Source organism: Cygnus olor, chromosome 14 (genome assembly GCF_009769625.2).
Source record: "Cygnus olor isolate bCygOlo1 chromosome 14, bCygOlo1.pri.v2, whole genome shotgun sequence".
Lineage (NCBI taxonomy): Eukaryota > Metazoa > Chordata > Aves > Anseriformes > Anatidae > Cygnus > Cygnus olor.
In genome coordinates, this window is record NC_049182.1 from 6,938,978 (window position 1) to 6,964,445 (window position 25,468).

The 25,468-nt window shown below is 44.8% G+C and overlaps 1 protein-coding gene across 6 annotated transcripts in view; it reads left to right on the forward strand.

Annotated features, from left to right (window-relative positions):
- Positions 1–25,468, forward strand: part of GRIA1 (glutamate ionotropic receptor AMPA type subunit 1) — a 189,328-nt gene that overhangs the window by 115,364 nt on the left and 48,496 nt on the right. For all 6 annotated transcript variants that reach the window (XR_005824333.1, XM_040573409.1, XM_040573407.1 and 3 more), the window contains 4 exons: positions 5,152–5,391; positions 6,811–6,995; positions 11,903–11,956; positions 24,170–24,331. Coding sequence is in view for 5 of the 6 variants with exons in the window: in XM_040573409.1 (XP_040429343.1) it covers positions 5,152–5,391; positions 6,811–6,995; positions 11,903–11,956; positions 24,170–24,331 (641 nt within the window). In the remaining variant the exon portion in view is untranslated. The remainder of the gene's footprint in view (positions 1–5,151; positions 5,392–6,810; positions 6,996–11,902; positions 11,957–24,169; positions 24,332–25,468) is intronic.

The window sequence follows — 25,468 nt, forward strand, 5'->3', positions numbered from 1 at the left end:
ATTTCCCTTTTCTTTGCCTGTTCACTTGGGCCATGGAGAGCAGTTTGTTAAAATTCTCACAACATCTGCAGTTGAGCATTACAGAAATGGTTTGCCAGGAGATGGTGCAGAGTCTTCTCTCCTAGAGACTCATCTGATGTGACATCCTCCTGGGTGGGGAAAGGCTCTGAGGTCTGGCAGGGACCATCTGTGGGTTTTTTGTTGTTGTTGTTTGGGTTTTTTTTGTCTCCTTCTGCAACAGAGACTATGAATTGTTTGTGGGGAACATCTGGGGATATTGCATTTAATCAGTTTTTTTACTGCTGTTGTTGCTCTGGGTATTAGCATTGTCTCTGTTATTCCTGTTCTCTGACAGAGGCACACAGCAGTTGAGTCTCCTGAGAGCTTAAATGCCTTCAACTAAACCATATTATTGACTTCCTTCAGGGGTAACTGGGTGAAACGTAATGGTCCGTGAGATACAAGAAGTCAGTAGAAATGATCTAATGTCCCCTTCTAATCTTAAACTCAGTGAAATGGGAAAAATTCTGCTTCTAAAGGAAATGGCAGATGAGCACTTGCCAGGATCTCCTACCAGGCTTCTCCAGCTGTGTCCATGGGAAGCAGTTCCCTTTTTTCACTCCTGTTTGCAGATTCTCAGCAGGATGGCACCATTCTCACTCCTGGAAACCAAATCCTCATTTTCATCCTTCTGTGCAGCCCTTTTGCCTTTCTTCCTCGTTCAGATCCCAAGACTGGCAGCCCCTCTTTGTGGTAACCATTTCTGATAGAAACTTCTTGGTGTCCCTTCTGCTTTTACCAAAATTCATGTAAGAGATCCATTATATCTGTCATCTGCCTCTCATGGGAATCAGTTCAAACCTTCATTTCCGAATTATCCCTGGCCCTCCTGAATGCCAAAATCAGTCTTGTGCAGCTACTCTCTTGCTGACCGCTTGACAGCTTTAGCCAAATAAAGTGTCCCAGAAATTTGTATAGACTCAAAGCATATCTTTTTCTTTCCTCTTCTGCAGAGGAAGTATGCAATTTAAAGTAGTAGGCATGTATTTTCTTAGAAGTGTTTGCAAAGGTGGCCAGAGCTGCCTCTCTTCAGCTACTAGGTAGGTGTCCCATCCTGCTTTCAGTAAAACCAGTGTTTCCTCTCTCAGATTTAAGTGCTTTACCTTGAATATTTCCATATGAAAAGGGAAACTAGAGAGAAACCGCAGGACTAGAAATCCTACAGCCTGGGGATTTCAAGCACGACTGAAGCATGGATGTTTTTCCCTGTCAGAGTCCAAGGGCACACCAGCTCCGCAGTGGCTCTGTTTCCCCGGAGGGAGAGGGGGGGCCTCCTCCATCACACCCTACCACATCAGTCACCCTCTAACTAGGTACCAGGAATCTTATTATGTTATTTTGATTTCTACTGTAAGTAACAGTGTTTGAGGAAAGGTCTGAGGAGCTCTCACGTCACCTGGTTGCAACAGGCACTGGGGAGTTGTGTCCAGAAGCAGCTGGCTGTCCCTGAGTTGTCTTTCCAGCATAACCGGGTGACAGTCAAGTTAACGCCTTTGCTTTTACCTGATTTTGTTTGTGGAATGATAATCTGGGGAAAAAGAAAGAAAAAATATATAAAAAATAAGCCTCAGCAATGAGATCCTGTGCCTGGAGAATGAGGGATCTGGGTTGCCAGTGGTGCTTGGTGCCAGGAATGTCCCAGCCAGAAACCCGACCAGATCCATTATGCAAGACTGCTCAGGACAAATACAGTTGTGCTTGCCATGGTTATCACTCATTATGAACTATATTTTCTGATTTTTTTAAGGGGTAATCTTTCTGGAATTAACTACAAATTCACTGTAAGATAATAGCATAGTTACAGCCCAGAATAAATATTCTCTGCCCTTCTTTCCCTTTGTGCAGCCCAGAGGCCAAGAGTAGCACATGCAAACCACCGCAGATGTCTGCATTTGCATCTAAGTAAACACTCTTCACTCATGCTCACATCCTTGGTTTTGCAATTCTGCTGTTGAATAGTCCCAGTCTCCTGCCTACAGGCATGAGCTTCTGAGGCTGAACTGTCCAAATTCAACTGTGAATTTGTATTCTTCTGCGAGAAGAGCCAGCCTGTGGCCATCTCACTGCTAACAGGTAGTTAGCATGAGGTTTGCAAAGTGTGATGTTATCACTAGCCAGTTGACCAGAGGAGCTCAACTTCTTAGACTTTTTGTCCCAGTATGATCTTTAGCCCTGTCATATTTCTTAATCTTTTCAGAAAGGCATCAGTCAGAGAACCGTGACTGCTGAGGAGCTGATAAGCTTCCTCCCTACCGGAAAAACAAAGAGTAGTTTACAATATTTACTTCCACTAGTTAAGTTTTATAATAGTTAAGAGAATTTTATTAGGAAGTTGCAGAGCAATCAAATGAGAACAAAATTATTAATAAATTTGCTTAATAAAACAATTAAAGCAAGTATAAAGAAACTCCAACTACCTCTTTGTGCAGCAAATAAATGGCAGCAGCCTCTTTTTAATTCTACTGGGTTAATACACTTGGCATATCTGTAATTTAAAATAGCCCTGAGATTTAAACCATTTTGCAGCCACTGCTTTTACATTTTGCCAAGTTCCATCCCAGAAAGGTGGCTGCAGTTCTCCTGCTCTTCATTTTTCCAGCTTAAATAACACAACAGTTTCTTTGTTGTTCCTTGGGTGATAACCCTCAGCAAGCCTTTTTTTTCCAAATTATCTGCCTTGTCCACAGCCCCTCATGGTCTCAAAATACAAAGTGAGCTCGGGTTCTTTCCAAACATACTAATGATAAAGACTGTTCGTTCTCCCAGTCGGCTTTGGTGCAATCTGTTTCAAACACTGGGATTGATGAGTGTCTCAGAACAGTGTAGGAGGGCTGCCTGATCGTGACTGAGCCACAGAGTTTAAAAAAAAAATAAAAATCTGAAAAATAATAGATTCATTTCAAATAGAAAATAAAATTCAAGGAAGTCATGGTTTGACTAAAACAAAAAGCAAGCCAGGCAAGTTTATTGTCTAGATTATTAATTGTGCTGTATTTTTCAGCTGCCCTGAGAATGTCACTTTAATCATTCGCTGAATCTGAAGCCTGGGTCTCCAGAGATCATGTTCTGATCTCTCACATATGGTATATCGCACTGTTCATTAGACTCACTGGTCCAGTCACATGGAAACGCCGTTCAGACTATTTCTATCTGTATCTGCTACTTTTCTTCCTGAATGTGTCAGTCCCATGATGAGGGCAGTGACTCCAGCTGATACAGACACAATTGCTGATTGCACAGAGAGACACTGCCGTGAAAATGAAGAGAAGAGGGTATTATTTCTGTCACGGTTCAGCCTTCAGGAAAAGTCCCTACCCTGCAGAAATACAAATTCCCTTGGGGGAGGAAGGTGCTGAGGTATTTAAGATCGTGGGCAGTGGAAAGCGGATGGGTTACCCTGGGGACACAGTGCTGGGCTGGGATGAGCCAAACCTGGGCGTCTTTCAAGAGCAAGGAAAAATGCTCACCAGTGTCACGAAACACAGTTCTCAGCTGTAAGCACTCTTGCTGTTTCAGACATCTGGCAGCTAGAATTGCAAATATCTGGGAGCAGAGACTTGCTTTGTACAGGGGGAAGCAGGATTTCTTGCTCTTCCCTCTGAATATTTGATGCTGGCAGTAGAGAAGTGGGAAACAAGGTAATCTTATCCAGGATGGCTGTAAGCCAGTCAACGTTGACTTCTGGTCCTCGCTGGAGAGACAGGGCTTGGATAGAGCCCAGCTAACCGTGGAGCAAGCCCACATTTAGGAGCCTGTTTTCAGCCACACGTGCAGAAGAGTTGGTACCGGTGGCTACCAGCAGAAACCAGGTCAAGGGATTCCCAAGCAGCACAGAGCGCTTGCCAGGGGACCCCAAAATGTCACATCCAACTTCTCACCCTGCACTCTGTTGGGTGAGCCGGGGGGCGGGGTGTGAAATGTTGAGTCAGGATAAATGTCACAGCCAAAGGTCTTCAGAGGCAGAGTGACAACAGGAGGAGACACAAGTGCCAGGAGTTCTGACACAGGGAAAATGCTGTCACTGCCACCGCCTCCAGCCTGGAGATTTATTGATAGTAAATTAGGATGTGCCATAAACAGGGGTGATATTAAACAAATCTGACTGTCTCAGGGACTAAGTTTTACAACCCAAAGTGTGAGCTTTCTCTCCCTCACTGAGATCCTGAGGCGTTTTTGCAGCAGCTCCCACGATCTCATTAAGTGCTCTCCTGAGGAAGGCTCTGACCCAGGAGAGCCCTCTCCGTGTGGCAGGCTGCTGGCTGCTGAGATCAGATGCAAATATCTGCTGGAGAACATGGTGTGCACCCTCCAGGTGTAGTCATTGAGACCTCTTGGGTCACCACCATTGCCTCACCGGGTCCACAACCTTCTCCACCATAGCTTTGGAGGAAACCAGGAATTGCCCATCAGGTGTCCTCAGGTACCAACGCACCCCTGGTATCAGAGGAGCTGACCTCACTGCCACCAGCTCCTGCTTGGGGACAAACCTCGCTGGAGCTGTCTTGTGACAGCATTGAACTTAGGTGATCCTTTGCCCTCTCAGCCTGGTCTCAGCTTCTGAGGGCAAACCCATGGCTTCCTCCTGGAGTCATTGGCCACAAAGGGTTGTGCTGTCCTGCAAATGCTTTCTTTCTGCTCCATTAATGCAACTGGGGCTGTGATAGCAAGCTCTAGCTGTAGTCTCTCTCCCCCATAATAAAAAAGCTCCAGAGGCCAGACATCTGCCATGCCAGGGCTTGGTGAGCCACCACGCTTTTGTTCTCGGGGCTTCCCTTGTTCAGATAATACACTTTTTCCCAGAAGTGGCAAAATCTTCAGCAGAGCCCTGGGGACACTGTATTCAAAATCCCAAATCCTTTCTGTCTATCAGAGATAAACCAGGTCTGTGAAGTTCAAGGGCAGAGCATCCCATGGCCACAAGCCCTGATCTTCGTGTGGCACAGGTTTCATTCACCAACCCACAGGGCTCAAGGAAAGTGATTTAGTCTAGACAGGCTGCAGCTTATCTCAGGGAAAATATTTATTTTGATGGTATCCCTGACGAACCTTCTTGTCCTTCTGCTCTCATGACATTTCTCTCTGCTCCTCCAGTCTGCTCACAGTTCTCCAAGGGCGTCTATGCCATCTTTGGTTTTTATGAGAGGAGAACTGTCAACATGCTCACATCTTTCTGCGGGGCTCTCCACGTCTGCTTCATAACGCCCAGCTTCCCCGTCGAAACGTCCAACCAGTTTGTTCTCCAGCTTCGCCCAGAGCTCCAGGATGCCCTCATCAGTGTCATCGAACACTACAGCTGGCAGAAGTTTGTGTACATTTATGACGCTGACCGGGGTAAGTCACAAGCACCCCAGGAGAATTACTGTGCAATTACATGTAGTGGTGTAGATAGTCTTTGGCTCGAGAATATCCCTTACTACAGGTTGCTGGAGACTGAGAGGGTAGCTGAAGGAAGAGTCAACCTATGCCTTCCCTGTTTTTTATTCTTTTTCTAAATATCCATTGCTGACCATTGCAAGGGTGGGACATTGATATACAGAAAAAGCATTAGTCAGAACCAATACCTCTGGGTTCATAGAGTCAGACCAGAACCCAGTAACACAACGGAAATATTTCATATATAAGAGGTTTGGGTTTCACATGGGGAAATTGTTTATATTTAATACATCCCATTTTCATGTCTGTCCAACTCAAGACCACTCAGTCCCATGCTTATGAATGTGGATCAGCAGCTGCTAAGGTCTCACCCAAGCCCACATTCCATGATGATATGTGTGTATGTTTGCAGTGGTAGTTTGGAAAACTTCAGGTTCTCTACGTTAGTGTTAGTTGTCTGCTTAAAATAACAAAAACCTTTGTTGGGTTCTTGGAAGATATTGGCTAACTTTTGAAACCGTGAACGAGGCTAGTGAGTCATTGCTTTGTGATTCAGTTTCCCCAGCTCTCAGATGCCTCTAAAGCTTGGAGGCTGAGAGCAAAGCAGCTTTGTGAAGGACAACACAGTGGTAAGGTCATTCACAGCTCTGTCCTGGAAGTTATCGTAAGCCCCAGATGACGTTAAGAGACAATTATATGATGTAAAAGCATTCCACTCAGCTTTCTGTTGTCTCAAGGGATGGGCATGCTCTGTATCCAAACAGGACAGCAGTAGGTGGGGTGGTGTAGCAGACTGCAAAACAGTGCTATGTGTATCTCTTCTGGAAAACTGTGCATGTAATTTAGGCAAGATCCTTTTAAAAATAATGAAGTTTTCCAATGAGGTGCTGCAAGGAGAGACAGGAGCGCTGAATATGATTGTGTATTGTGACTGTTAAGTGAGTCTCTAACCCTAACCCTAGGAGCATAGAGCCTAAACAGATCGAAAATGAGAAAGGAGCTCTGGCCCAGAGAAATGAAGTGATTTGGGTAGTGACAGACAAGAATATGCGGATTAAAACTCTTATCTGAATCCCACAGTGGGGCCTGATCCACAAGACTGATCTGTCAATTACAAAAGAAAACTAGGCCTGGAATCATCCTATTTTCCTGTGCTAGGACAGAAAAGGCAGGAGCCATTAATTCTAGGCCAGCTGTGTGTGGGCAAAATGCTACACTATTATCTGCTCATTCGAGTTCTACTGTGCTCTTGTAGTGCTATATCCAGCCCAGCATGGGACAGCTATGCAAGCTATCAGAAGGATGGAAAAATGACATTGTAAAACTACACCTTGGTTTTCCCTCTATTGTCCTCTTCCCCCTCTCTTCCCATCACAGGATTGTCAGTCCTACAGAAAGTGCTGGACACTGCAGCCGAGAAGAACTGGCAGGTGACAGCAGTCAACATCCTGACGACAACAGAAGAGGGCTACCGCATGCTCTTCCAGGAGCTGGAGAAGAAGAAGGAAAGGCTGGTGGTGGTGGACTGTGAATCTGAGCGGCTGAACATCATCCTCAGCAAGGTTGTGTCGCTGTGGTTCTGCTGGGAGGGGGCTGCATGCACTGCAGAAGTTTTTCTTCCCCATTCTTGTCTGATCCATGTCTCATTGCAGCACATCATGCGTGTGTGTGTGCATAGGAGGTATTTTTCCTTTGTGTTATTTTGGAAAGCGTAAAGTCATATGAGTACTTGGAGCTCCTGTGTATTCATGCTGAGTGAGCTTTGCTGCTTCATTTTCCTTACTTGTCTGATTCCTCTTCTGAGTACTTTAACTCCCCTTACTCCCCAACAAGTTTGCTTTGTGCTAATTCCTCCAAGCAGTGCGCACAAGACATGGCACTTTCTTATTCTGCTGAGTTTTCTCACGTTTTCCCACCCCCTGTAAATTGGAGTAGAAGTGTGAATTGGCACTGCCAGACCCCTGGTCCTGCAGACTCCATGTGCTGCACCAAATTCTCACAACCAGTGCCAGCAGGAAAGAGATGGAGAAGCTTTATGGCACATGTAGTGTCCTTAGGAGCACTGCCTGCAAACAAGGCTGGAGCCCAGCATTGTCCCAGGTCATCCAGCCTGCAGCAGGATCAGATGTTCCCAGCTCCCATAAAGACTTGAAGCAAGAGAAACTGGTTCATTCCCATCCATCTCCTGGCTGTTTTGTCAGCTCAAGGCCAGCAGTGTGATACTGCCATGAGGCAGACAGGTATGCAACAGAGGACTCAGCATCTCTGGTTGCATGCCCAGCCTCGTCAGTCTAGATAAATCACCCAGTATTGTAGACCCATTTTTTTTCCCCTTTTCTTCCCTCCATGCCTCTCTAAGTGCTTTCCCTAAGTCCTGAATATGGACTTCTGTGGACAGGAGACCAATGCAAGCACATGGGCAGGCCCACTCTTCCAGGGTTTTGAGTCCCCTCTTCAACTCCAGCCACATCTTGCCCTCTCACACATACAGCCAACGTATTCTCAAGCTGCAAATCCCATCCCACATGGTTTAGAAAGGGCCCAGCAGTGTCAAGCAGCCATTGCACTGTACCTCCTGCTGTCATACTTCTTATAACCAGCTCACTTACCACGTGCTTCACACATCGCTTTGTCTAAGCTACCTGTCACCTCCCGTCTCACACTTCAGCTGCTTGCTGTCTGGGGCAAGGACTGCCATTTCATCAGCCGCATGGCTTGGTGACGAGCACAATCCATCCTTCTTGGATGTCTCTGGGTGCTACTCTGTTATAAATCATAACAAAGGAGGCAGCAGGTTTTAACCTCAAAGTAAAGGTCACGCTCACGAAAGAGACACCAGATTGTTCTGGAGGGTAAAGCCTTCAAGTCTTCTCTCTGACCATGCAGCAGCTGCAGTTGAACAAAATCTTTGACAGGACCTGGTAGTGAATTTGCCTTTCTTGCAAGCTTTTGTATAAGGTATATCAGATTTCTAGGGTTAATAACGTTGCCTTTTCAAATCTGTTTTGTCTAACAGAAAGCTAAGTTCCATAGTCAGAGGTTATCTAGTTTGCTTAATATGAACAGGAAAAGAAGTCTCTATTTCAAACTTCTTCACGTAACAGAAGCAAGAGTTAAATTTACATCTAACTAAAGCTATTTGCATGACCCCCTCTCAAAAAAAAAAAATCCAAAAAAAAAACCACACACCACCACCAAAAACTGGTCCTGCTGTTCACCTGTTTCCAGGTGAAAGAGATGATGATGTATTTTCCTGCATAAAAGAGCAGTTCCAACTGATCTCTGTGCCCAGGAATAACTCTCTTGTTAGGGATAGGGCTGTAAAGAAGATTTTTCTGACCTGTGCAGTTTATTCCTATCCTTGTTTGACTTCTTGTTCTGAGCCCAGAGGGATTTCAGGAGCAGAAGTAGTTACCCCAGTGTAAGCAGGGGATGCCAGGTCTCTTGCAACATGGGGATGACCAGAGAGGGGCAAAGATAGTGTTCGGCTCATTATCACAAGAAATTCAGCTGGGACTTAAACTCAGGCTGTCGGCTGTCTCTCAGCTCACCACACCAGCAGCCTCTGCATGAATGTCACTGTTTTGTTTGTCCTGTCTCTTTGGGTGTCTGAGGTGTTCAAAGAGCTGCCTCAGCCTCTCAGGGACATTTTAATGCATTTATCTTTTTCCCTGACAAGCCTGTCTCTGTCTTTTGGTGTCTGTGGATTTGTGCTCCCCAGTGAACAGAAGAGCTGGGGATGGCTGTTAAGCATCAGTCACTCATATATACACAGCAGTGCTTGCACATATTTAGTTTCTTCTCCACACCACCTGCATGTAACACAGACATCCCCCACTGACTCCAGCGTGGTGGTCCTCCTGCTCCAGAGACCTTAGCTGATGAAGGAGCCAGCACTCAAAGTGTTAATGATACATGGAAAATGACCCGATTTCTTTCTCCTCTGTGTCATGTCTCAAGGGCATGATTTATCTGTGCCAAGGTAACTGTCATTTATGAGCCAGGCTTCGGTTCAGGGCAGGATATCCGTGGGGCTGCACTGTGTAGCCTTAATGGAATAAATAAGCGGTGGGTTGCATTACATCAAAGCACTATATTGTTTCTTCCTCGTCTCTCATTAAAATGAATAACTGGAATTTCTCCTTTGCTACTGTTTCACTCTGAGAGGATTTCTCTCTAATAGATGTCAAACTGGCCCATTAAGAAGTGGGTAATGAAACCTAGGTGGCCCAAGTGAGCTATCAGCATGCAGCCCAGCACAGCCTCTCACTACGTCCAGCCTAAGTGATAAATGCTATTATAACCTCAGCTTGCTACTGCCATCCGGACACATTAGGACTGAGCAAGCATTTTAAAATAAATTAAGATCACAAATAACTGTGTAAAACACAGGAAGCAAGCCTCATAATTCAGGTGGATGGGCTGCAAGATTAACAGCTCAGGGGAAGCTGGTCGGCAGCCCTCTCCGGTTCGTCGACTCTGACACCTAATAAAATAACAAAGAGCGCGAGTTTGGGCAGAAGGAGCCAATGCCATCTATTGTTGACGCTGGAGAAATGGGGAATTGGATCGTAATTCTTAGGCATCACTGTGCCCCAGAGATGCTATTTCCTCCCACAAGTTCTGGGACTGCTACAAGTCAGTTTCAGTTGATGAATGGAAGGGGACAAGTTGAGCCTGGTTTTGCTTCTCAGAGCTGGCACTAGAAGATACTCAGATGTAAAATTACCAATAAGAAGAATACCTATCTTTGGTATACAGAATTTTTTTCTGAGTGCTCCAGACTCCTCTGCAGTAGCCGTTCTGAGGGAGCCTGTGGGGAGAACCACAGGACAGTGAAGCTGGTGGAGCTGAGATTAGTTGTGTAAGATACTGCTACTAAATGAAGCCTTCAGTGGAGTTAATTGCAACCCCTACATGAATGCTGGAAACCAGATGAGTTTTAATGTGCCTACAAGAGCACTTCATCAGAGAAGGGCTAAGGCAGATGAACCAGTTGCACAGAGTAAGTGTCAGCTCATTTATAATCCATTTGGAAATCCCTAAATTGTTGCTCATGAGAATCTGGGAGTGCAGTCCCATGGGAAGGATCAGTCTGTGCACACGTGCCCTGGGCTTTGATGCTTCCCAAACACCTGCTACCAGCCTAGGGTGTGAGAGAAATCCTGGGTAGACTGATCTCTGGTCAAATCCAGCACGGCAGTCTCTTTGTCATCATTCTGCTATGAGGATCTTTCTGGCCTCGCTACCATTCCTGCAGACTTTGCCTGAGCATTAGCAATGCAGGCAGTAATTCAGAATCAATTCATACAACAATGGAAATAAAGGGGTAGTGCTGCTGGCAAAGAAACCTTATGGAAACAGCGCAATTCCCTGAGAAACTGGCAATTCTTTTTTTTTTTTTTATGTGCTTTTTTCAGTGTTTTCTTTTTATATGCGGATTGGTTCAAGTGCAGATGATACGTGGCTCTAAGTAAACTGGTAAGAATTTAACAGTACTGCTGGAAATCAGTAGAGAGAAATTTCAGCGGAAACCTAGAGCCAGCAAGCAGAATATGATTTTGTCTGTATTCTTTCTATATCGTTTAAATCAAGGAAGAAGAAGACCATCAGGGACCATCTCATCTGTGATCCTCTCCCCCATAATCACAGGCAACCCTATACAGGTGTTGCCTTTCTACCTAGACAAGGGAAACTTTCCCAGCTACCAAGCTAACATAGGAACTTTCAAACACTACAGATCTGTAAGCAGTTGTATTGATAAAAGAGAACATAGATCTGACTGTACAGGCATCAGGGAGAACGGAGTGTGGCAAAGAGCATATATTGCGACGCCATGAATATGAAGTTATAAATAATCTCAATGAACATGCAGGGGGAATCCTCTGTTGAGTAACTTGCTCAGGCAGCTTTGTTCTGGAGATGTGGGTTTGAAGCTACCCCAATGCACTAAAGGAGAAAAGCTGCCCTATAGCTTAAACCTGCAGGTAAGTGGCTGTGGCTGGGACTCGAGACCAGTAAATGTGCGGAATAGCTCTCTAGTTTTGCTCCATGTTTCAGTTGTGGTCACAGGACAAATGGAGTTCAGCTCTCCACTTTGTTCCTTTAGTGTCTGTTAAAAAAAAATAAAACAGCAGTCTTCTTTCTTTTTTTTTCTTCTTTTTTTTTTTCTTTTTTTTTTTTTTTTTTCCTGAGCCCATAAGAAACAGGTTGGTTCAGGTAATTTACTCTCCGTGCCTATAGAATCCGCTTGGGAATCTTTTCCGGTCTAATTTCAGGCTTGCTTCTTGAATGTCATGTGTGAAAGCGCTGTCCTTCTTCTAACAAGACTCTGAATTTTTATTTTACTATGTCTTCCTCTCCACATCTGAACTGTCTCATTGGGAAAAATTGGGTAGGGAGGGCAGATAAATGAAGCTCTACTTCTTTAGCTGGTCTTTGCTAAATATCCTTGGTTTTGATCTTGCAGATCATCAAGCTTGAAAAAAATGGGAATGGATACCACTACATCCTGGCAAATCTGGTGAGTTGAGTATTGCTTATTTTTCTTACCATCCTCAGTGTTTTCTTTGGTATCTCATGCTTTGCAAAGCACTATATTTACAATTACTGAGATTGAAGTCTTTTTAACCCATGTTTTGGTAGATTAAAGAAAAATACCAAAGTCCTTTGCAGTATTCTCCTTGTGGTGTTTTCTGTCTTGAGCCAGCAAGAATATCTCCAGGGTATCTCCAACGTTGCTAGGACTTTTTGCCTCCAGATTGAATCTGTATCTTTTCAAAGCCAATTAAACCAACTGTCAGTTAATGCCTGTTGTGATAATGATTATTTTTTTTTGCATGTCATGGGCACCTGAGCTCCTGGCATTGCTCTCCCAGCTCCTTTCAGTTGGGCCACCAAGGAGCTGTTGACTGTTGGTAACAACTTGCATTTCCCAGCTGCTTTCAGCTTCATTTCAGTGTTTCACAGCCAACCTGAGAGCCCCATGAAGGGCAGACTTGTTAACGCTGATGCACCAAGATCCCTCTGACCTTCCAGTGAACAGAAGACATGTAACTATTCTGCAGCTTGGTGCTAAATCAAATCTGACTGTCATGGCTCTAAGGGAACCATTGGATTTAAGGTTTTCTTTAAGGAAAGGGTTGTTCCTTTACTGCAGGGAGGCATTGCCTGAGGACAGAGCTGTGCAGCAGCAGGTCCATCTTTATGGAGCAATATGCTGTCCTCTCCTGGGTGGTTAAAAAATTTCTCTGCTTAGGGAGGTTTGGGAAGAGATGAGAGAGAGGAATAGCCGTTGTCCGTAGAGCAGCTGAAGGATTTCCACAGCACAGCTCCTGCCCTCTCCTCCCCAGATGTGTCTGCCCCTCAGGGAGGGCAGCACAGCATGGGCTGGTGCTGGCACCCAGGGACTGACCCGCTCTCCCAAGGACTTCTCCTGTGCAGAGTCTGGGATCTGGGGGGTCTTCTGTCCCACGGGCCTGGTGCCAGCCTGTGCCATGTCTGTGGGGATGTGGTGCCCGTGTAGGGTCTGGAGCCGTTCTTCCCTCCCACAGCTGCATCTGTGAGGCAGTACGTCAGGGCCAGGGTAATTAAACTTTAAACTAGCAATTAGTCAAGCAGTTGCTGCCGTTCTCCTTCTCTCAGTCCCAAGATAACTCTGTAATTTACAAGACAAAAATGGCCACATAATTACCCCACAATGCCCTGCTACTGACCCTGCATTTCTGTGCTGGGTGCCTACCATGTAATTACAAAGTTAAAAATGTTACATTGTGCAGGGGAGACATGCAAACTGTAGAGCAGCCAATAACTCCAGTTGCTCTTTTTTTTTTTTTTTTTAAATATTATTTGCTGTAACCCACGTCCTAGTCCTCAGATGTTTATGAAAGTCCCTTCGTTAAAGTTAAGCAGGGAAGCTATCTGAAGTAGCTGCAGTGCCCATGCCTCTGTGCTTTTATGCATACCCATGCAGAAGGCTAAATGAGAATGATGTCAGCTCTGCTCTTTGCATGGTTTCACAAGGATAAATACGTTAAAGGCATGAGGTGGTCTGATACTCAGGTGATGGAGTTGTGAAGGACATGTCCCTCTGTCTTATGATACTGCTCTCTCCCACTTTCAGCCTAAGAAAGCAGACTTTTCTCATCTTTAATTTGTTTTCTTAGCCTTTGCACAAATGCTGAGAGGACAGAGCTGGCTAGAAGAGGGCTGCATACTCAGCCAACATGAATTATAAATAATTAACTCAGAGCAAAAGGCTTTTCATCTCTTGAGCCCCTCCGCAGGGAGACTGTGCCTCCCAGACGTGGCTCAGTGGGGGCTGCTCTGGGTGCCCAGGACCCACAGGGTCTGACAGGACCACCAGAAACCACTGTTGTTTGCTGTACTTTTCAAGCAGCTTTGATTTTGCAGGGAGAAGAGGAGGGGTGAAGGGAATAAAAACTGTTTTTTTCCTGTTCCTTAAAGCAGCAGTGCACAAGAGCCAAACTCCTGAGACAGAAAGGTTAACAAAAAAAAAAAAAGAGAGAGAGAAAAAAAGAAGGATAATCAAATAACTTGGGAAAATGATGGGAAAAAAAAAAAAAAAAGGAATAACACTCCTGAAGATTAAGAAGGCCCTTTCAAGGACAGAACAAGCTTTGAGGTTTTGTCGTGCACATGGGCGGGTTCAGACACCAAAAGCTAAATCAGTGCCTGTGATGTGCTGCACCCACATGAGAGCTTAGTTCTGCAAGGAGGTTGACAAAAAGGCTGTGATGATCCTGTGTTCCTGAGACAGCTGTGGTGGTGAGGCAGGACAGCAAGCCTGCCATACAGAGATGGCCAGGGATGTTATATGGGACTGGCAGAATTTGGGACATCAGCGTCTGGGAGGGTTAAACCAATGTGATTGCTCAAATCCAAGAGATTATGATAGTTTTTACCCCTCTTCTAAGGACATCTCGTTGCTGGATTAGAGCCTTTGGAGGGTGTAGCATGCAGTAATTTATTCACGCTGACTCATACACGTAGTGGATAGACCTTAAACACCCCATATTTTCCTCTGTAGCCAAGTCCTTAGAGGACGGAGCGTGTATTGCCCACACACACACATTCCCACGTGTGCATACACGCACGCAGAGAGGACAGCCTGGTTTTGGGGAAGTGGCTCAGTCTGGAGGGCTGGGTCTAAAGAAAATAAATTAAGAGCTGCAAAACAAAGAACTGCAAATGCCTGAACATTTCCAAATTAGTAATTTCTTGTCCCATGTGCTGATTGATGGAGTCCTGGTTTTAGGACTCTCATCGTATGTAAATGTAAGGCTCTCAGCCCTGGCTGGGACAGGCTCTGCCATGTGCAAGTCAAGTGAACCCTCATGGTTCGTGGTCACCAAGCTCCCTGCACCAGCCGGAGCATGTGGATGGATTTTCAATACCTGTCTTTTTGCTGCACTTCTTGAGACCTTCCCAATGGGGAAAAATTATGGAAATAACACACTTGAAGCAAATGTTGGGAAATATTTATGGATATCCTCCCCCCAGAAATCTTATTTTTGGCGATATTTTTGTTCAGAGCTATACTGAACCAAAAAGTCAGAAGCAGCACACTACTGTCCAGTTAGCCCCAAACTGGTGCTGCATCGGGAGCACAAGGCAAGTGAGTTTGTAAGGAAATGCACAAGCTGAATAAAACCTGCAAAAATCGTCCACGGAGCATTTGAAGACAGAGGAATTCTCTGTCTGGTCACGGACAATTCATGAACAAAGAGGAACTGGCTTGCATTAATCACTGCTTGTTTGCCCAGCGGTTGCTGTCGGGCAAGCTGCAGTAAAGCACCAAGCAGAATTTGACAAGTAGCAGCAAATGAAAACTAGTATTTCCTAGCAGGAACAGCTTTCTTTTTTTTCAGTGAAATTGCTGTTGCCAAGGTGAGACAATAATATCTCTGTGTTCACAAACAAAATGAAACCATTCTGCACCTTAGGCCATGGACAAACATCCTTCTCTGAATCTGCTCTGCCTGTTAAAGACACAACCATTCTTGTCAGCTCAGCCCTGCCCATCCCATGAAGGTTTGTCTCCAGCATCATCACCAGGGGAAGTATTCATGTGAGCATTCCTGCCTCTCCTTGGGGCAAATCTGCCACTGTCTGTGGCTTTTGCAAAGTCATGAAAAGCAGAATCTCACCCAGTCCCCGTTAGAATTACCTCAGTTAGCTTTTACCAGTTGCCAGCCTGGTTATTTGTCAGGTATACCAGCACAGGGCAGTTGCATTCATCTCTCACTCTCTCTGTACTTTTCTTTTTTTCTTTTTAGAATTCAAAGAGGTTTGGCAACTTTAAGAAGTGTTTGTTTTTGTGGGTCTTATTTTTCTAAGCTTTGTTCTCAGCTTTTGAGAGCATCGTCTAGCAGCCACAAAGAAAAAAATATAAAGTCAATAGTATCAGAGGAGCAAGCTTAGAAACTTCTGGGATTTCTTTCTTTTGATGTTACAGACTTGTTCCCCATAACCTTGGCTTTGTGTATCTGTCTTTCCTCTGCCAGGGATGTAGGTTGACTACTCTCAGTAGTGGGAGAACGGCAGCTCTCCTGGGCAGAGGAAAATTTTTGTCTTAAAATAAGTGACATTCGTGTGACCTGTCTTTAAAAGAAAAGTATTAAGGACAGCTGCCACACACAGTGTTTTAGCCTTTTTTTTTTCTTGGTGCATTAGTCCAGGTTCTTCTTTTAGCAAATGCTCTTGTTTGAAGTTGAATAGATAAGTGTGTGAGATTGCTGATGCTAGGGGTAGCAAGGATACATAAAGATAAAAACAGAGTCGATTAGTTAAGTAAGCATTTCTTCCTATGCCATTTTACATCAGCATGTGTGAGTGCTGAGTTAGGCCGTGGACAGAGTTCCACTTTGCAAGCAGTTGTGATGGTTTTGGAGGTTACTAGCACAGCAGCTTTGACAGCAAAGAGGCTTGGGCAGGAGTCAGGCAAAATTTGCTGGTTTGTTTCAATTCCCCTGTGGTTTAAATATGCCCCTTTGATATTTATTTATTTATTTGTTTGTTTTTCTCCTGAAAATAAGACATGCAGCATGTGCACAACCTGCAATGTATGCTGCAACCACATGGGGAGAGTCTGCTGTGCCCATGATGCTGGGTACAAGACCAGTGCACAAAGATGCACTGGTGGCCCCGTCCAGTGTTGATGACTCCGTTGCCTGCACCGAGCCCCTGATTCAGCTTGCCTGGAGCTAAAATGTGATTTTCAGCCACCCATCTGCTTGAGGGCTGCCGTGGTTATTTGAATCACCTTCAGGTATTAACACGTTCTCCTGCCCCCTGAAGTCCTGCTGGATGAAGGGACAAATGAGGTCAGCAGTAGTCAGGGCTGCGTCAGTAACTGGTCTGAAACAGCTTCGTGGGAGTTTCTGGAAGGACATGTACAGCACTGGTTTCTTGGCCTGGTAGGATCTCAAGATGCCTGATCTGGCAAAACTGCTATTCTAATGTTGGAAAGAGATGTCCTAAGTTATTTTTGGCTTTCTAAAATTATGCCAGTTAGACCTTTCCAATCTGAGAGTTTGGTGCGTGTAGGCTCATGAGAAAACTTGGCTTTCCAGGCAGAGAAGGACAGTAAAATGTACCAGTGGAATTTCTGAGTCCTGCATTTCACTTCCAAACAGCTTTTCTGTCCCAATTTGAAGATTATCAAGCACAAGGAACTCTTGTAACATTATCTCATCTGAATTATTGATAGTAAAAGGCACAGGAGTGCCCTGAATTAATTTTTGTTTGAATTAGAGTGTCTCATGTAAAAGAAAATCATCTCGTTTTGATATAAATATTGCCCACAGAGGAGAATTTGAGCTGCAGGCTTTGGAAGGACTTTTTGCAGCAGCTAATGAGGGCTCAAAAGCATGTGTGACTTACAGTCGCTTAAAAAAAATCACTGAGCATCAGGTGAGTAACTAACAGATTAAATCACAGACTTTGGAAGAAAATATATGTTTGCTTAAATCACAACAAAAGGGTGTTAAACTAACAGGTTTCCTCACCCATTTCCTAATCCATTACCCCAGCTCAACTGGCAAGGGGTGACATGTAAATCCATAATAGCTTCCTCATGGTGACTTCATCAGTGCTTATTTCTAGTCCGAACTCGCCAAGCCTCAGGTTCCTCCATCAGATTTATGCTTGTTTGCTAGACTAGATAGTCAATTACTGAAGTTTTGGTCCTTGTAAACTGTGATCAGGTCACCCCTTTATCATATCTTTGATTGAAGTCCTGGCATCTGTCACTACACGGCATGTTTCCCAAACCTTTAAATCAGTTTCTGCTCTGAAAGCTCTCTAAAGCACAGACATCTGCCTAAAGTGTCTGTCCCTCTGCTTGTGCTGAGCTCTCCAAGATCTGTACAATCACATTCAGAATGTGTTGCGGCAGTAGGATAGGGATGATGCAAATAATGACACACAGAAAACCTTATGTCTGCAGTACTATGCAAAAAAAATGTTGTTGGTCATCTCCAGCCCTGTGTCCCTGAAGTCTGAATCCTCACCTGGTTTGCTTTGTGCTGATAGACCAGGAACGACAGACTCATCCGGCTGCAGGACAGGGACCCTGTCTGGCTGTGCCCCAGCCTCCTGTTGTTCTTTTCCCTCCTTCGCTTACCTCTGTGTTACAGTGAGAACTCACATGTTTTGCTGCCAAAATAAGATCTGACAAATTAATAATTCTGCAGAAGAGAAGAAGGCCTCTCCTGTTGGAAGGCATGTTGGACTGAGATTTGAGCAGATGGGCCCTTCTTTGACGTACCCCCCCCTTATTAATTCAAAGTGATGGGAGCGAGGAATGATGCTTTACTGGAGAAGTCAAGCTTGAAGATAATTTAGTTTATTAGGGATGCTCCATCTGGAAATACTCAGCTTCCTGCTCCCTGCAGAATGACGCCGGCGTACCTTGGAATGACAGGAGCCACTTTGTATTCACTCTGTGGACCTACAGCCATTCAGAAGCAATTGTTTTGTTTTTGCAATGTTTCCTGTAATCACAAAATCTGGTAGAGGGAGGCAGTCTGGCATTTTGGTCCATACAGGGAGAGCATCTAATGAGAGCTGGGCCAGTTTCCTAATGCTGCCACAGGTTTCTAGGTGAGCTTGGGTGAATTGCTTAAACACATTTTGCTTAAAAGGGGATATTTCAGTGTGGGACTCAAGTTTATGAAATAAAGGGGGAAAAAAAGGCCTGTCTCTTCATCCCAGATGGAAAGGGACTGAGAAGACTTGAGCCACGCTTATTCCTGGGGTGATGGGGCTGGTTTAGGTTCAGCCATCAAGCCTTCTCCAGGCAATTCACAAGAAAGGGACATTTTCTGTCTGCTATTTGGAGATGAACATTGCTGTTTCAGAGGCCCTGGAGGGCGCAGAAGATGCAAAGGGAAGAGAGAAAATAACAGTGTTTCTCAGCAATTTAGCAGTCCTTAGACTCTCCAGTGTCCCTTCTCTTGGGAAAAGCCAAAACTTGCAGCAGCAGAATGGAGACTTTAGGCTGGGCTGTGGTGGGGCTGCGGGAGGTGTGCGAGGACCAGCTGCTGAATGCCCCCAGCTCAGCCCTCACTGCCCTGCACCGCAGCTTCAACAGCCCCCTTGCACTGCAGGAGGCACCCTGGAGGGGAAAAGGCCAACAATTAGCACCAATAGTCCGAAATACAGAGAGCGTTGGGAAGGGTGAGGCTGCGGCCAGCTGCCTGTTGGCGTCAGGACATGGTGGGTATGGAGGAGAAGTGCTCTGCCACGGTTGCTGTTGCAAATAAACAGGGAAGAGAAGACTGCTGCTACCTACCTACCGTGTTCCCAGGGGCCGGGCAGGCTGGCGTCCCATCTCTCTGATGTGTGACCTTATCTCCGCATCAGAAGGAGCAATGGCACTGGCGTCCTCTGTGTGGGAAGAGGTGGCAGAAGTTTAGGATGCTGCTGCAGTGAAATGAGAGGGAGAGGTGGGGTGTGCAAGGATCTAAGTGGAGCTGGCAGGCTTGAGGAGGGTCCTGCACGCAGGAGGGAGGTTTCCCTCTGCCACCTGACAGCATTCTGCACTGCCCGCTCGGTGACTTGGCTCCTGGTGATGCTCAGGGTATAAATAAGGAGCTAGCTCATTGCTGGAGACTTTCTTTCCAAGGCAGATCCTTCCTGGACCAGTTAATCAAGATGGATTCATGAGGCCCATTTCAAGTCATCAGTCTTCCTGCATTATGCATTTCCTTTGATGACTGAGCTCACAAGCAGTGGGAAGGAATATAAATGTGTGACTTGCTGACACCTCTCCCCGGAACCAAGGCAGCGAATGGGACAGTAAAACAACCTTTGGCTGAAAAATTGTTTCAGTTTAAGCACAGCATAAAGAACAGATGAAGCAAGGAAAACAAAATGAGGAAAGAATCCTTCCCAGTGCTGTTCTGCTTTCTATTAGAAGACATGAAGGTCTTTACCAGATGCCCATGCTATTTACTAACAGCAGGACTTCTCCATGTGATTGCTTTGCAATGTTCATTAATGCAGAGAGAACGGCCCACGGTATGGGCTAAAGAGCAGGTTGCCTCCTTTGAACCGAGTCTGGCTGTTGCTTGAACTGTGCTGCAGATGCTGTGAGTCAGAGCAGGCTTGGAGGAGGGAGGCTGTCCCAGCCCGTCAGCACGGATGGGTCCAGATTTTTGTAGTTTATTGTCAGCCTGCTAATTTGATGGCATTCAGAGAAAGCCAGGCATTTTCCCTGCATACACAGGCAGGGGGCTGTGCTTTCTGCGTTGCCCAGATTATTTTGCAAAGTGAACTTAAATAAAAGGGACAGCTAATCCTGCTGTAGGGCAGGGGGTGGGCTGGCTGCCACAGTGTCCCTTCCAGCATGGCTTTGATGGGTCCCAGAGAGAACTGTGCCTGCAGAAGTGTTGTTTCCCTTCGAGTACCTGTGTCCTGGGCAGTGCCCGGGGCCAGAGGGGATTTGCATCACCTCTGGGTCCTGCTGTGTCTGCTTGCCTGGGGTGCAGGCACAGCACAGGGCTGGGGCATGGGCTCCTGCATTCCTCCTCTTCCTCCCCAGGGGACCAGCGGTGCTGAGTAAGGAGGTGAGGCCAGACACCTGAGTGTCCAACAGATAAATACCAAACGACCAAGGTCTAAAGCTCCTGAAGAAATTCACATAACATCAAATTCCAGAGGCTCCGCTTGTTTTCCTGTACAGCCTGATGTATTCCAGACGTGGCTGCAAAGAGAGCTTTTTGCAGTATTCATTGGTAATTTTTTGAAAACGGTTTGGCCGTTGAGATCCCATGGAGAACCTCATTCCAGCCCTTTTCACTCCTTGCTGTATTTGATTTGATGGCAAAGGGAAGCATTTCTGTGCTGATTCTGTTCCAAATTGGTTGATACAAAGCATATTGCTGCAAGCGCGTCTGCTGCTGCCCCACAGCAGTGGGTTGCAGTCAATCCTTAGTCAGACAGGCTTTCCGAGGTAAAGGAACACTCATTCACTTTATACCTTCTTTCTCTTCGCACTTCCTGGTAGTGTGAGGCTTTGCATTATTAATATCTGTGATGCCATGTCCAGGACTGGAGCTTAAAGGGCACCTGCCCAAGGGTGTAGTCAGGCTGCATGCAGGCACGGGCACCCAGCTGGCAGCAGGGAGCTGCTGCAGCCTCCAGATTCCTCTGAATTCTTCCCATGGTGTTGTCACATGGAGCTGCACTATATAAAACTTTAATATTAAGGATGGCAGGTTGTGTTTATTTCTTAGGTAGAGTCATTGTGCCCTGCTCAGTCCACTAACAGTAAGATAACTGGCAATCAGATACCGTAGTGAGTTAAACGCTCGTGTCCCAAATGGGACAGCTGCTCTGCTTGTCTCCGTCCCCTACCTGCTGTGGACTAAAGGTTAGCCTGAATAATTGGGTTTGTTTGTTTGTTTGTTTTTGGTTTATTTTCTGTTTTCCAAGTACGGTCAATTGAAAACTAAATAAAAGGTCCCTTTTTTGCAACATGTGCCTTTAGTACAAGATGTCAGATGACTGATGACTTCTTTGCTTACAGATATGGTGATTTGTCTGTTCTAATTGTTCTTACAAGCACTGACTGGTCTTCCAGAAAGACAGATAAGTGTATTTAATTGCTGATGCTACTTCACTAGTAGAAACCTTTTCAAGAGACAATTTGTAAAAAATTTGATATATTCTTGTTTGTATGTGAGCCAGCAAGAATTCACCTCCTCTGGGAATTGCTTTCTAATATATCTGACCTCTGGTATTCCCCAGTTCATTTGCTGTCATGTCACCCAGACCTGCTTTGAGCAGATTTCAGTGGTGCAGTAATTAAAATTACTTTGTAATTAGTACAAGATCCTGTACTGACCTTGTACTGGGGCATGTGGAGGAGGGATAACAGGTGAAAGCAGTTATTTAAGCAGTTAATAACAGTCAAAATGTAGGGACATATCCAAGGTTAATGATGTCCTCCCTGGTTCCAAATGTCTTAAACAAATGGAAAAACTTCAGAGGTCTCCATACTTTAAAAAATAAAAACAAAAATAAACCACCGGAGAAAAAAAATAGTATAAAATTAGTATAGTCTTCAGGAAGAAATTGTTCTTTTTATCTATTCAGATTATTTTTAAGCTTTGTATAAGACAAATCCCAATGAATATTATTGAATATTTTCTTCACTTTCAGGATGGTTTGGTTTGAGTTAAAGGCAGTGTTTTTAACCACTGCTGTCTAGTCTCTGGTGTCACAGTCTTTTTTGAATTTTCCTATTTAAAACTGCTTCTTGCAGGGGTTAAGGACACCAGACACCTTACACTCTGTTGTGAACTTGGACCTTTCTTCATGCCTTTGTAGGCCTTCCAAGGAGGAGCTGGTGGCACAAACTTCAAGTTGCTGTGTGGTAGTTTCTTTTGACAGATCTTTTTCCCCTGAGTACCCCCCAGGAGCAAAATGTCAGTGTAATTTGGTCCTAGCCATGAATAACCAGTTGGCAACCTGTGAGGTCCCTCTCACTGAACCTTAGGAGCTCTGCGTGTCAAAAACCACTTGGCCTGAAATGCATTAAGATGTCAGAGACAATTACCATGCTGCATTTCCTATTCATTAATCACAGCTCTGGCTTTCTGAAACCCCTACGCTAGCAATTACAAACAAGATTGATGTGGGTTAAACCAGCATTCTGGGGAATATGTACTCACAAAATACCACTGTTTTTTTTTAACCTAAATCACTGCACTTTGAAGCTAAACAAATCATCTATTTAGGGCATCTGTACATCCCCATCCAATCCTCAGCCTGTAAGTGGATGTTAAATTGCTTACAAAAAGCCGGAAGAAAAAGTGTGAGTCTTTAAAGGCATTTTTGAGTCACTTATGACTCTCTCAGTCTGACGCTGATGTAAGAGAGCAATTTAGTCTTTTCCTTGCAAGCTGTCTTTTCCCACAACAGGTTTCCATCTAACGGCTTGATCCTGACCTTGGAAGTTAATGAGCTAATTAGCTCCCCCAGCCTATGCACAGGGAGCACCATTTTGGGAACCTGACCAGGGTCTTGTGGGAGTGATGTGCCCTGGCTTTTTTAACTCACACCATCATCATATATTTGAGAGAAAATGGGGAGAGGAGCTCAGTGGTAGGTTGAAAGGAGAACATGCACCAGCAGCAGGCGATGGAGGGGGAAGGCAGAGCCTGAACAACCTCTTCTGTTGCCCAAATGATTGCATTGTGCATGATTCCCTCATTCATTTTCCTGCATACATTGTGGTTGTTAATGGTACCAGGGAAAATAATTGACTGCATCTCCTGTGCCTGTATTTCAAAAGAAAAAGCACCGGACTCCACCTCTCCCGCACACAGCAGCCCAAGCCGGAGGATTGAGCCTCTAGTCAAGCACCTGCTTTGGGCAAAGGAGCACAACAAATAGTTTTGAAATACCAGCAGTGCTGAAGAGATGGGATCAAAGCTGGGAGGCCACAAAATGTCCTTTTCTTCTTACTGCTTGCAGTGTCTCTCTAACTGTTTTTTTGCCTCTGTCTCAATGGGAATGACTAATTCAATAATGCCACCCCAAAGCGTGTGTATTTGCACATCTGTTTTCATCACTTCCAGTGGGCAAGAGGTAGGGGAGAACAATAAGAAAACAAAATAAATATATTTCATTAATCTGAAAGAAAAAAAGAAAAAAAAAACCTTTTTCTTCTCCCAAAGTAGTAAATTCTACAACCTGTCTTTTCTAACAGATGAAGCCCTTTGGCAGGCTAGCTGACCACTCACTTCTTGAAAGTTCATTGACCAGGCTTTGTTTTTCCCTACAAACTGTGACTTGGCAAGAAGTAGCCTCTCTAGTGGTGACAGTGCTTAAATGTTAGGGCTGGGTGAATAATTCTTTCTCATAAATGTCAAGAATTTTTTATTTTCATCCTAGCATTATTTGGAATATATTTTTCTATTATTTTGCTAGCATTCTTGCAAACGACCTGGTATTGATATGACTATTTGTCTCCCTGGATGGAAGCTGCAGGATATCCCCAGCTCAGGGCCTCTCAGGGCCCATGTGAAAGGCAAGTTCACCCTGTGGTCGGGGAGTGGAGCCTCTCTTAGAACTGGGCCTTACTTTGTAGAGGGAAGAGGTTTTTCCTATGCTGGCTGACAAATTAGTAAGTAGACAGACTTCATGTTATCCGCCCAGAGATGTGTTCGTCTGATGAGTGTCTCCTGTTTCTCTCCTGTACCAGGGATTTATGGATATTGATCTGACAAAATTCAGGGAGAGTGGAGCCAATGTAACTGGATTCCAGTTGGTGAATTACACGGATGCTGTTCCTGCCAGGATCATGCAGCAGTGGAGGAATAATGATGCCAGGGAGCATCCTCGTGTGGACTGGAAGAGACCAAAGGCAAGTAATAAAGAAAACCATTTAAGCTAGGGTCCTTCTGGCCCAGATCAAGTTACTTCTTTGTGATCACACTGAGCTCTTTAATCTCACCCTGAACACCTGTCAGTTAATATAATTGTGAACATTATCTGTTCTAGGTGCCTCAGCATTGTCTAAATGTTACTAGGCAGTACCTGCTGCCTGCTCAGTGCACAAGTTAGTGTGTTCACTCAGTCTTTTCGTTTTTACCATTCTCAAAGCTGAGGACTAAACATCTCATAATGTTCAGGATGGAAAAAAAAAAATCCTTATTAACTCCTTAAGCACTGACTTAACCACTTGCTAAATATCCAGTGATAATAAAGCCCTTCCAGATGTTGTTTCTGAACATTTCAAATCAGAGTGTACGATAGAGGGCAAATAAATTTTAATTCCTAATACAGACCAGAAGACTCTGAAGCTGTCAAGGGGTGGGGGGGAGTTGTGTTTTTGTGTGTTTTTTTTTTTTTTCTATCTGACATTTGGAAACAAATGCACTTGTGGCAAACACTCCACAATAGAAATGTCAACTCTGGAAATATTTTAAGAAAGCTGAAAACAAATAAATCACTAGGTGATCACATGAAAATGAATTAACTTCAATGGTTTCTGTTCATACCAGAGTTTTACTTGTTTCTGTACAAGTTTCTGCTTGAATAAACTCATTCTTTGCAGACTTTTTGCACACTGGAGTTTTTTGGCCTCCATCCATGACCAGAAGGAGTGACTTGTTACTTGGTTTAGCAGATCTGATAGTCTCGCATTCACACTGTATAATGTATTCCTTAAAAATTCAAGTCAATGATTCTAATTAAACAGAAAGACTTGGATAACAGGTGAATGGCTTTTCAGGCAGAGTCCTCTTCAGGGAGAGCAATCTGAAAGCAACTGGGCTAGAAGAGCAAAAGGTAAATTAGGAGCTTCTGCTTAACTTTCCTGTCCTCTAGGAAGGAAGGCATCAACTTTTGCAAGTCACCAAGACAGCAGTGATTACAGGGTGCAACAGGCTGCTGAACTCCAGAGATGAGAGGGTAAAAACAGAGCAAATAATCTGAAAAGTTGCCAAACCACTGTAACACGCCTGAGGTCAACTAAGCCTGATTGGCAATGTGCAACTCT